A 13,237-nucleotide genomic window follows, 5' to 3' on the forward strand; every position below is an offset into this window, starting at 1 on the left:
TTATAATATCGGGGCGCAAATAAGTCAGTTAGCACTTACCTTTTAAAATAACAGCTATTCAGACTCGCAGAAAAGATGTCTTCTGTGCCAAAGTTGTAGCAGTCTGTATTTAAAGAGAAAATGACACCCACCGCGGGAGTGTTTGCCTCTTCAGTGATTTCAGCCAGCCAGTATCGGATTACACTAATGAGTCGCAGCTGTTGTGTTAAAACTAAATAACTTATCTAGGACTGGAATATTTGGGGTAAATACAGCGTTTAATATGAAATTTTATACAGTTGAATTTCTGAAAGCAGGAGGCTACTGATTATCGAGATACAATCGTTTTATTCAGCCATGGGTCCTAATACCCGGGATCACATATTAGAAAAACAATATTTTACAGCTAGCAATTCCGGATCGTTCGGAGGAATTGACAAATTATTTAGAGCGACGAGAGACCGCGGAATAAAGAAATCTGACGTGACTGAGTGGCTGGATAGACAAGACGCTTATACGCTGCACAAGCCTATTAGAAAACGTTTTTTGACAAATAAAATTTACGTCTCGAACATTGATGCGCAATAGCAGGCGGATCTCGTAAGTTTAATCGACTATTCAAGGGAAAATGATAATGTCAAATACATCCTGACGGTGATTGATACTCTATCGAGATACGCGTGGTGTGTGGCTTTATCAAACAAAACGGGCGCTAGTGTCGCTAGATCGTTCGAATTAATATTTGAAAATGATAAGCGCATTCCGAAGAAATTGCAGACGGATCGCGGCAAAGAATTTATAAATTCGTCAGTCAAGCAACTATGTAATTTACATAATATTCACCACTTTTTTACCAACAACGCTGTGAAAGCAGCTATGGTAGAGCGCTTTAATCGCACATTAAAAACTCGTATGTGGCGCTATCTCACGAAGCATAATACCTTTAGGTACATCGATGTTTTACCGGATTTGGTGCATAGCTACAATCATACTTATCATTCTACCATACGCTGTACTCCCGCTGAAGTGACAGAGAAAAACGCTATGCAAATCTGGCGCAATATTTACAGTTCTACTATTACTAATAAACCGATTAAACCGACTTTAAAGGTCGGAGATCATGTGAGAATATCGCGCTATAAGGGAACATTCTGTAAGGGGTATTTGAAAACGTACAGCGAAGAGATTTTTTTAATTACAGGCGTCTCCAGTAAATTTCATAAACCTCTTTATAAAATTAGTGATTTAGCCGGCGACCCTGTAGAGGGGTCATTTTATAAGGAAGAACTGCAAAAAATACCTGCGGATGAGAATCGCGTCTACAGAGTGGAAAAGATTTTGAGAAAAAAACGTGTCGGGGGTGTGAGTCACTGCCTCGTCAAATGGCTGGGGTACCCCGAAAAATTCAATAGTTGGATCCCGGCTTCGGAGTTGTCAGATATATAGCCATGGAAGCGCGCTCGTTTTTCGTGACACTGCCCAGTAATTCCTCAATTAAAATCTACCCCGAAAACACCATATCGAATTACAATACCAAGTTAGCGAGGGCCGTTCATCTTTCAGACGCTTATGAAGTGGCGTTAACGGAAATACAGTACCCCCATACGTGGAACACGTTTGAGGCTTTTGAAGGAAACTTCTACGCTGCCAAACACGGTGAACCGTTAGAACATTATCACATAAAATCAGGATTTTACTCAAACATTCATAAGCTGGTTGCCACGGTCAATGCCCGAATAGAGGCGGTGAATTTATCCGCGCCTGCCTACAGAATACGGTATGATGAGCTACGCCAAGAGGTGATCCTGCCCGACCCGGCCCCTATACAGTTTGCTCTGGGTACTAAGCTAAAATTTATTTTCGGGCTACAGACCGTCGATGACTCCCCCGTTACTTTAATGCCGTGGAATCGGCGCTTTTACCCCGATTCAAAGGCTGGTTTTTATTCTCTTTTTGTATACACCGATATAATTCAGCACCAGCTTGTAGGCGATAGTTACGTTCAGCTGTTACGAACCGTAGAAGTTAGCGGCGATGATAATGATATTGTCACGGTGCGCTACACGCGGCCCGATTACATACCGCTGTGCAAACAACACTTTGACTCCATAAACATTACAGTCATGTCGGACCAGGCTACGCCTGTTAAATTCAGATACGGAAAGTGTATAGTGCGATTACATTTCAGACCGCGACAGTATTGACACAATAAAATGGTGTCTCAAAGGGTGTATGGAGATCCCGCTGTTTATGCCCGCTACTATACTGCCCAGTCGGGGCATGGGCTAGAGGGATTCCACGGGAGCGAGTACATGTATGGCTCCGGCCTGGCCGGGATATTTAAAGGATTATTTCAACGCGCCGTACTGCTTTTCAGAAAAGGCTTAGAATTAGTAAAACCGCACATAAAGACGGCGGTCCGGAACATCGCGACGGACGCCGTCACGACCGCCTCAACGGCCCTTATGAAACGGATAAATACACAACCGCAGCAAGACGGGTCTGGGTTAATTTATGTCATTAAAAAAGCGCAAAAAAGAAAGAGGCGCGCTTGCCCGCCTTTACCGCCGATGCTCATGAATAAAACTACCGCCAAGAGACGTCACCATCAGAAACGCGTAAGACGCTCTGCGGACGACATCTTCTAATCAGTTATCATGGCTTTCCTGCATGACGCTTCTGTAGAGTGCGCTAAATCTGAACTGGATATTTTTGACGTACCCCCGACACAAACAAGTATAGAGAAATCTCTATTTGTAGAAGTACAGCCGGTTGCGGCTCTGTCAGACAACGGGCCGTTGGAATTTTTCATATCTGGGAGCGGCGATTATTATTATGATCTGAACAATACTCTGTTGTGCGTAAGCTGTCGCATCGTGAAGCAAGATAACATGGCTATTGGCGATGGTGCCCGGGTGGCTCTCATAAATTATCCTCTAGCCACCCTTTTTAACCAGGTCGATATTACTCTGGGAGATCGACTTATCTCACAATCGGACAATCTCTACAGCTATAGAGCGTACATAGAGACCCTTTTAAATTACAGCTCGCAGACGCTGGCATCACAATTTACAGCCGGTTTGTTCTATAAAGAACCAGGGCCATCATAATGACCGGAGCTTGGATGGCGCAAATGCGGGGTTTATCAAAAGAGCTGATGCGGCTTCTCGCTCAAAGCCCATCGACCTCTTGGGGCCCATCTTTGGGGATATATTTAATCAGCCAAAGTGAATATTGAACGGGCTTGACCTTAAGGTTAAGCTAACAAGAAATAAGGATGCTTTCTGCCTCATGTCCGCAGAAGCCGAGCCGCTGAAGGTGCAAATCTCGCAAGCGGCTCTCTACGTGAAAAGAGTGCAGGTGTCTCCAGCTGTCCGAATCGGCCACAGACAGGCCCTCCTATCTGCAACCGCCAAGTACGCTATTGACCGAACATGTCTGAAAGTGTACAGCATCGCCGCAGGGACACGGATCACGAACCACGAGAACCTCTTCCTAGGCCAGATCCCAAAGACTGTTATATTGGGCTTTGTGGAAAAATGAATCGTTCAGTGGGGCTTATGCAAAAAATCCCCTTCAATTCCACCACTACCACATCAACCACGCCGCCTTATATCTGGACGGTCAGCAGATACCCGCGAGGCCTTATAATCCTAATTTTAATGATGGATTAGCCATCAGAGAGTATATGGCGCTTGCCCATATATCTGGAAAGCAAAAGGCTGATTGTGCCATGGCGATAGATCATGAAGAATTTATGGATGGATTCACTCTGTTTGCTTTTGATTTATCGCCTGATCAAGAGCCTGGAGGACATTTCTCACTCATTAAAACAGGTAACCTACGTGCTGAAGTCCGCTTTGCGCTAGCGACACCCCACACGATAAATATGATTGTTTTTGCAGTCAACCACACCATTCTGGAAATTAATAATAGGAGAGAGATCTTGTACGATTTTAATTAACGATGGACAGTCTGCAGCTTACAACGATACTGAAGTCCGATAATTATACAGATCGCATATTCGCCGGTGTGTTTCCGTGTGATTTGCTTCCGGAAGAAAGGGTGACTCAGAGACCAGCGGCATATATCGTGAATACAGACCCGGCGAATCAAGCTGGACGTCACTGGGTATTAATCGTACTCTGCGATGATAAGACGGGCATATTTTTTGATAGTTACGGCTTTAGCCCTGAAAATATAATCTTCCCACGCGATTTTGTGTCATTCCTGAACAAGAATTGTGACGCGTATTGTTATCAAAACGCCCAAATCCAAGATCTGTATAGCCACACATGCGGTCATTACTGCGTGTATGTATTGTACCATTTAGCGCGGGGATTACCATTCAAGAATGTTTTACAACGTTTCAGTTCTGATGTACAAAAAAACGATAGAACCGTATCAGATTTTATTTCATTAACATTTTCAAATTTAACTAGTTCTAATTGTAATTATCAATTTAATCAAAAATGCACTTGCTATTGCCAGCTTCGATGATCTAAATAATTGTCCAGGTCCTAGTTAGAAGGGCTTCAAGGGTGACAGCTGCTAGCAGTTAACTCTGTTATGCTTTACTTCACACAATAAAAGATTTTAAACCATTCTGTGTTTGCTCAGCTAACTGGGGATACCAGAGAAACAGCTGTTGGGACCCCCCAAAACATCGGTGGGAAGCAAATGCAGCCAGTTTTTTGCTGTACTGATTGATGAACCATGTGGCTGATGATGTTTTGTGAATGCATGTTGTGTGTGTGTGAACAGGCTTCGCAGTCATATCCCAAGCATCATGATCACAGCTGCTTATGTGATCATGTAGGAGCCAGCCCCTGCTTGTCGTTTCTGCAATATTCACTATAGAATGTGTTCGCTGATAATGAAACACATCTTATAGTAGATAAATGACGTACATAACTTGTAACACTATATTATGATAATGAAACACATCTTATAGTGGATAAATGATGTACATGACTAGTATGCAAGAATTTTAACCCCTTTCTGACATCAGACGTACTATCCCGTCGAGGTGGGGTGGGCCCGTATGACCACCGACGGGATAGTACATCATACGCGATCGGCTGCGCTCACGGGGGGAGCGCGGCCAATCGCGGCCGGGTGTCAGCTGCATATCGCAGCTGACATCCGGCACTATGTGCCAGGAGCGGTCACGGACCGCCCCCAGCACATTAACCCCCGGCACACCACGATCAAACATGATCGCGGTGTACCGGCGGTATAGGGAAGCATCGCGCAGGGAGGGGGCTCCCTGCGGGCTTCCCTGAGACCCCCGGAGCAACGCGATGTGATCGCGTTGCTCCGAGGGTCTCCTACCTCCCTCCTCGCCGCAGGTCCCGGATCCAAGATGGCCGCGGCATCCGGGTCCTGCAGGGAGGGAGTTGGCTTACCGAGTGCCTGCTCAGAGCAGACACTTGGTAAGCCTGCAGCCCTGCACAGCAGATCGTCGATCTGACAGAGTGCTGTGCACACTGTCAGATCAATGATCTGTAATGTCCCCCCCTGGGACAAAGTAAAAAAGTAAAAAAAAAATTCCCCACATGTGTGTAAAAAAAAAAATAAAAAAAATATCCTAAAAAAAAAAATTATTCCCATAAATACATTTCTTTAGCTAAATAAAATAAAAAAACAATAAAAGTACACATATTTAGTATCGCCGCGTCCGTAACGACCCAACCTATAAAACTGCCCCACTAGTTAACCCATTCAGTAAACACCGAAAGAAAAAAAAAAAAAAAAACACGAGGCAAAAAACAACGCTTTATTATCATACCGCCGAACAAAAAGTGGAATAACACGCTAATCAAAAAGACTGACATAAATAACCATGGTACCACTGAAAACGTCATCTTGTCCGCAAAAAACAAGCCGCCATACAGCATCATCAGCAAAAAAATAAAAAAGTTATCGTCCTGAGAATAAAGCGATACCAAAATAATTATTTTTTCTATAAAATAGTTTTTATCGTATAAAAGCGCCAAAACATAAAAAAAGATATAAATGAGGTATCGCTGTAATCATACTGACCCGACGAATAAAACTGCTTTATCAATTTTACCAAACGCGGAATGGTATAAACGCCTCCCCCAAAAGAAAATTCATGAATAGCTGGTTTTTGATCACTCTGCCTCACAAAAATTGGAATAAAAAGCGATCAAAAAATGCCACGTGTCCGAAAATGTTACCAATAAAAACGTCAACTCGTCCTGCAAAAAACAAGATCTCACATGACTCTGTGGACTCAAATATGGAAAAATTACAGCTCTCAAAATGTGTTACGCAAAAAATATTTTTTGCAATGAAAAGCGTCTTTCAGTGTGTGACGGCTGCCAATCATAAAAATCCGCTAAAAAACCCACTATAAAAGTAAATCAAACCCCCCTTCATCACCCCCTTAGTTTGGGAAAAATAAAAAAATTAAAAAATGTATTTATTTCCATTTTCCCATTAGGGTTAGGGTTAGGGCTAGAGTTAGGACTAGAGTTAGGGCTAGGGTTAGGGCTAGGGTTAGGGTTAGGGCTAGGGTTAGGGCTAGGGTTAGGGCTAGGGTTAGGGCTAGGGTTAGTGCTAGGGTTGGGGCTAGGGTTAGAGTTGGGGCTAGGGTTAGGGCTAGGGTTAGGGCTAGGGTTAGGGCTAGGGTTAGGACTAGGGTTAGGGTTAGGGCTAGGGTTAGGGCTAGGGTTAGGGCTAGGGTTGGGGCTAGGGTTAGAGTTGGGGCTAGGGTTAGGGCTAGGGTTAGGGCTAGGGTTAGGGCTAGTGTTACGGCTAGTGTTAGGGCTAGTGATAGGGCTAGGGTTATTGCTAGGGTTAGGGCTAGGGTTAGGGCTGGGGCTAGGGTTGGGGCTACAGTTAGGGTTGGGGCTAAAGATAGGGTTAGGGTTTGGATTACATTTACGGTTGGGAATAGGGTTGGGTGTGTCTGGGTTAGAGGAGTGGTTAGGGTTACTGTTGGGATTAGGGTAAGGGGTATGTTTGGATTAGGGTTTCAGTTATAATTGGGGGGTTTCCACTGTTTAGGCACATCAGGGGCTCTCCAAACGGGACATGGCATCCGATCTGAATTCCAGCCAATTCTGCGTTGAAAAAGGAAAACAGTGCTCCTTCCCTTCAGAGCTCTCCCGTGTGCCCAAACAGGGGTTTACCCCAACATATGGGGTATCAGCGTACTCAGGACAAATTGGACATCATCTTTTGGGGGCCAATTTCTCCTGCTACCCTTGGGAAAATACAAAACTGGGGCCAAAAAATAAGTTTTGTGGGAAAAAAAACATTTTTTTTTTCACGGCTCTGCGTTGTAAACTGTAGTGAAACACTTGGGGGTTCAAAGTTCTCACAACACATCTAGATAAGTTCCTTGGGGGGTCTAGTTTCCAATATGGGGTCACTTGTGGGGGGTTTGTACTGTTTGGGTACATCAGGGGCTCTGCAAATGCAACGTGACGCCTGCAGACCAATCCATTTAAGTCTGCATTCCAAATGGCGCTCCTTCCCTTCCAAGCTCTGTCATGCGCCCAAACAGTGGTTCCCCCCCCACATATAGGGTATCAGCGTACTCAGGACAAATTGGACAACAACTTTTGGGGTCCAATTTATCCTGATACCCTTGTGAAAATACAAAACTGGGGGCTAAAAAATCATTTTTGTGAAAAAAAAAGAATTTTTATTTTCACGGCTCTGCGTTATAAACTGTACTGAAACACTTGGGGGTTCAAAGCTCTCAAAACACATCTAGATAAGTTCCTTAGGGGGTCTACTTTCCAAAATGGTGTCACTTGTGGGGTTTTTTAATGTTTAGGCACATCAGGGGCTCTCCAAACGCAACATGGCATCCCATCTTAATTCCAGTCAATTTTGCATTGAAAAGTAAAATAGCGCTCCTTCCCTTCCTAGCTCTGCTATGCGCCCAAACAGTGGTTTACCCCCACATATGGGGTATCGTCGTACTCAGGACAGATTGCACAACAACCTTTGTGGTCTAATTTCTTCACTTACCCTTGGGGAAATAAAAAAATGGGGGCGAAAAGATCATTTTTGTGAAAAAATGTGATTTTTTATTTTTACGGCTCTGCATTATAAACTTCTGTGAAGCACTTGTTGGGTCAAAGTGCTCCCCACACATCTAGATACGTTCCTTAGGGGGTCTACTTTCAAAAATGGTGTCACTTGTGGGGGGTTTCAATGTTTAGGCACATCAGAGGCTCTCCAAATGCAACATGGCGTCCCATCTCAATTCCAGTCAATTTTGCATTGAAAAGTCAAATGGCGCTCCTTTCCTTCCGAGCTCTGCCATGCGCCCAAACAGTGGTTTACCCCCACATATGGGGTATCAGCGTACTCAGGACAAATTGTACAACAAATTTTGGGGTCTATTTTCTCCTGTTACCCTTGGTAAAATAAAACAAATTGGAGCTGAAATAAATTTTGTTTGAAAAAAAGTTAAATGTTTATTTTTATTTAAACATTCCAAAAATTCCTGTGAAACACCTGAAGGGTTAATAAACTTCTTGAAAGTGGTTTTGAGTACCTTGAGGGGCGCAGTTTTTAGAATGGTGTCACACTTGGTTATTTTCTATCATATATACCCCTCAAAATGACTTCAAATGAGATGTGGTCCCTAAAAAAAAATGGTGTTGTAAAAATGAGAAATTGCTGGTCAAATTTTAACCCTTATAACTCCGTCACAAAAAAAAATTTTGGTTCCAAAATTGTGCTGATGTAAAGTAGACATGTGAGAAATGTTACTTATTAAGTATTTTGCGTGACATATGTCTGTGATTTAAGGGCATAAAAATTCAAAGTTGGAAAATTGCGAAATTTTCAAGATTTTCGCCAAATATTCGTTTTTTTCACAAATAAACGCAAGTTATATCAAAGAAATTTTACCAGTATCATGAAGTACAATATGTCACGAGAAAACAATGTCAGAATCGCCAAGATCCGTTGAAGCGTTCCAGAGTTATAACCTCATAAATGGACAGTGGTCAGAATTGTAAAAATTGGCCCGGTCATTAACGTGCAAACCACCCTTGGGGGTGAAGGGGTTAACGCCCGTGGGAAGCAAATGAAGACAGTTTTGCTGTGCTGATTGAGGAGCCATGTGTGTGCTGATGAACTTCTTACACATTACATGCTGCAGACAGAAACACTGGGTCTAAAATACACTGCTCTGATTATGGGAGCAAACTCAGTTCTACACCTGTTTTACTGCTTGGGTCAACAGAAACTCGAACTCATAGACAACTAATCTCAGCTTCATAGAAACATCTAATATAAAACAACTACTGTTGTAACACTATATTTATTTTGTAAGAAGTGTAATGATGTATAATCAACGTGCTATTTATTTTGTACGATGCAGCATTGATATTTATTTTGTAAGAAGTGTGTTGGTGTATATTCAAGCGATACTATTTATTTTGTACGATGCAGCAGCGAAATGTCTTTGAGATGTGTTTATTTTACAATAAAAATCTTTTACATTTTACAATACCTTGTCTTTTGCTTTTTTATAAAAGTATAAAACACCACACTTCATACTTGCGGGTGTTGTAATATGGCCGCATACATAATGCGCCCATTATAAAACACATATAAATGAGAATACCAATAGCCGATAATACTGCAGAAACACAGCCTCACTCTCCCTATCAGCGGATTATCAAATAAGAGTAATCTTAATACAGCATATAAACAGCTAATATAAAACAATTACTGTGATAACATTCACTGCATCAAATACTGTGATAATAATATTAAACTATATCAAAAGGGGACAGCCAGACAAGGAGGGACAGCTGGCTGACAGGGAGGGGAGGGGGTTACACACTTTGATACACTTTTGATAGGGGTGTGTCCACCTGTCAAATTGAGTTTGACGAAAGGTCCCTATGCTCTACTACTCCCGATTGTTAAATGACATAACAAGAAAAATAGTCAAAACGCCAGAATTACGTTTTTTGTGTGGCCGCAACATTGCATTAAAATGTAATAACGGGCGATAAAAAGATTGTATCTGCACCAAAATGGTATCATTAAAAATTTTAGCTCGGCATGCAAAAAATAAGTCCTCACCCAACCCGAGATCATGAAAAATGGAGACGTTAAAGGTATCAGAAAAGGGAGTAATTTTTTTAAAAAAATTTTGGAATGTTTTTTCACCACTTAAATAAAAAAGAACCTAGACATATTTGGTGTCTATGAACTTGTAATTACCTGGAAACTCATAATGTTAGGCCAGTTTTAGCATATAGAGAATATGGAAAAAAATAACCCCAAAAAACAACTGTGGGATTGCACTTTGTTTGCAGTTTCACAGCACTTGGAATTTGTTTCAAATTTTTGAGTACACGACATGGTAAAACCAATGATGTTATTCAAAATTACAACTCGTTCCACAAAAAACAAGCCCTCACATGGCCATTTTGACCAAAAAAGTAAAAAAGTTATGGCTCTGGGAAGAAGGGGAGCAAAAAATGAAAATGCAAAGCCAAACATACCTCTGGTCATTTATGGGTTAAATTTGATAGTGTAGGTTTCCATCTACAAAGTATGCCTCGTCATGATAGATGGGCACACAATAACTGATAAATTAGTGTGCAAACTACCTTCATTCTACAAATCTTGTCTATAAAGATGAGCAAATCTTTCATTTACCAAAGTTTTCTTGGCAACTCAGTTTGTGGAGAATAAATTTGCCACAGATCAAAAGGACTCTAAAGCCTCTAATAGTCATAAAAATTGTGTATGGCACATCTGCTTTTGCTGTGCTGTCAGACACTGTATGTACAGTTTCTTCAGTATTTTATGGAATTCTCCCTATTTTTGTCTAAGCTGTCAGGTGTGATGTCCTCTCAATATCCAGATTAACCATAATATGGCCTCTGCATTTCCTGCTTTGCTTTTTTTACAGGCTATGATAGGAGCTCCCACCAGAGTTCATGTGATGCTTCTCTGGCTGATGCAATCTTCTGCAATGTGTACAATGGCAATGACCAAGTTTAGGCAATTCAGTCAAAGCAAACTGAAAACTGTTCGCATTTGCTATATTCAGCGAATTACGAAAAATTCTAAATAAATTTGATTTGGTCAAATCAATTTGCTCATCTCTAATAGCTCTATGTAGAAGTAATGCAGTTCAAAATCCACACATTTAATGCTGATATAAATCTTATAGCACTCAGTGTGCTGCTGTACTTGTTTGTTTATATATTATTGCAATCGCAGCAGCTTGCACCAGTTCAAATGTGGCTCATTTTACATATACATAAGCAACTGCTCATTCTAATAAAATTGTGGATATGAACTTTATATATATGTCATATGTTCCCACAGTATCATTCGAAAACCTGTTGGAAATCTTTACTTTGCTGGTACAGAGACAGCTACAGTGTGGAGTGGATACATGGAAGGTGCTATAGAAGCTGGAGAAAGGGCAGCCAGAGAGGTGAAGTAAAATTGCATGTTTGCATGTAAATAGTGAAAGGGATATTGTGCCGCAACTCCTGTGCTGTGCAGATCAAAGAGAACCTCAGAGGTTTGTCATTAATGTCAAAATCCCCAAGAACTCATTTAACTATCTTTATCAATGTATTATATTGAAATTTATATCTCGTCAAGAACATCATTTCTGTAAGCTTTTTACACTTCTACTTTGTGCTATCTTGTTGAAGCTAAAAGGCAAAAATACCTTTCCTGTAAATTGGAAAGTACAGAATTGTTATTTGAAATTCAAAACTTCCAACAAAACATCAACAAAACAATAATTGGTAATAAACAAATATACCTCATTCCTTAAATCAGCACTTCAGCAAAAAAATATTTCTTTTGCATATATATTGCATCATAAATTAAAAATCTGGCCCATAGTCTCTTCTTTAGACACTGATGAGCAAAAGGATAACAATGTTTTGAAATTTTGAATTTTAGGCTCCATATCTCATCATCCACTACTGCTTTGAACGTGAAACCACCATCATTTTATAGATAATAACCTTGACTATCTCATACATAAATGTGACTTGCAACTATTCAGCATGTGATCAGTTATGCAGATTCTTGTCATGTCACTGCATTGATACTGTTGCTATAAATTATAACCTGTTCTCACATTCCCTAATAGCTTAGTGTGTTATTAGGTTGATTTCCAATCGAAAGGTCATTGATTGATTCAAATCGAGGAGCAGCCATGAAGAAAATTTCCCAACAAAAGAGAAACAATATCATCCAAGTCATCGGCAGACGTCCTTCGGCCAAGAAAATTGCCAAGCTGCATCATGTGAGTGCCTTGACAGTTGAAAGAATATGAAATGAAGTCCGTCCTTCCACTCCAAACTTAAGAGGTGAACATTCAGGAAAAATATCGGAGTCAACAAGTCATCTCATCACAAAGTCTATCAGTTCTGGCGCAACAATCACGGCAGTGAAAATGGCTCGTATGCTTCGTAATGGTGAGATTATAGACATTTATGCCAGCACCGTGCGAAGCACGTTACACAAGTCTGGAATGGTGACTTGAAAGAAGCCTTGACTTCAATATCATCATAAGAAGTGTTGGTTCGAGTTTGCAAAAAACTACAAAATGTGGACAGTTGAAGATTTAAAATGGGTGATTTGGTGAGATGAAAGAAAAGTCAATAAACTGGGCTCTGATGGGTGCAAATGGGTCTGGAAAAACAAGAGAAAAAGGGACTAGCAGATCAAGTAATTGAAGGAACCGTCAAGTTTGGTGGAGGAAGCCTGATGATATGTAGTGTTGAGCATTCCGATACTGCAAATATCGGGTATCGGCCGATGATTGCTGTATCGGAATTCCAATACCGAGTTCCGATATTTTTGCGATATCGGAAATCGGAATCGGAAGTGTTCCCAGCCATCTTCGGCATGTGCGGTGCGTATGGTTCCCAGGGTCTGAAGGAGAAGAAACTCTCCTTCAGGCCCTGGGATCCATATTCATGTAAAAAATAAAAATAAATAAAAATAAATAAATAAAAATAAAAAATATGGGTATACTCACCCTCGGACGAGCCCTGGCTGTAACCGCTGCAAGCGTCTACCTCCGTTCCTAAGAATGCAGAGGGTGAAGGTCCTTCGATGACGTAACGGTCTTGTGATTGGTCCGTGACCGCTCATGTGACCGGTCACCTGACCGCGACGTCATCGAAGGTCCTTCACGCTCTGCATTCTTAGGAACGGAGGCAGACGCAGCGGTGACAGCCAGGGTTTTCGGAGGGGTGAGTATATC

At 41.5% G+C, this 13,237-nt stretch overlaps 1 protein-coding gene across 2 annotated transcripts in view; it reads left to right on the forward strand.

The window, feature by feature from the left end:
- LOC143815529 (amine oxidase [flavin-containing] B-like) overlaps nt 1-13,237 on the forward strand; it is a 162,297-nt gene that overhangs the window by 94,164 nt on the left and 54,896 nt on the right. For both annotated transcript variants that reach the window (XM_077294817.1, XM_077294818.1), the window contains exon 13: nt 11,329-11,440. In XM_077294817.1, the coding sequence (XP_077150932.1) occupies nt 11,329-11,440 (112 nt within the window). The remainder of the gene's footprint in view (nt 1-11,328; nt 11,441-13,237) is intronic.

The sequence above is a fragment of the Ranitomeya variabilis genome, chromosome 3 (assembly GCF_051348905.1).
Source record: "Ranitomeya variabilis isolate aRanVar5 chromosome 3, aRanVar5.hap1, whole genome shotgun sequence".
Lineage (NCBI taxonomy): Eukaryota > Metazoa > Chordata > Amphibia > Anura > Dendrobatidae > Ranitomeya > Ranitomeya variabilis.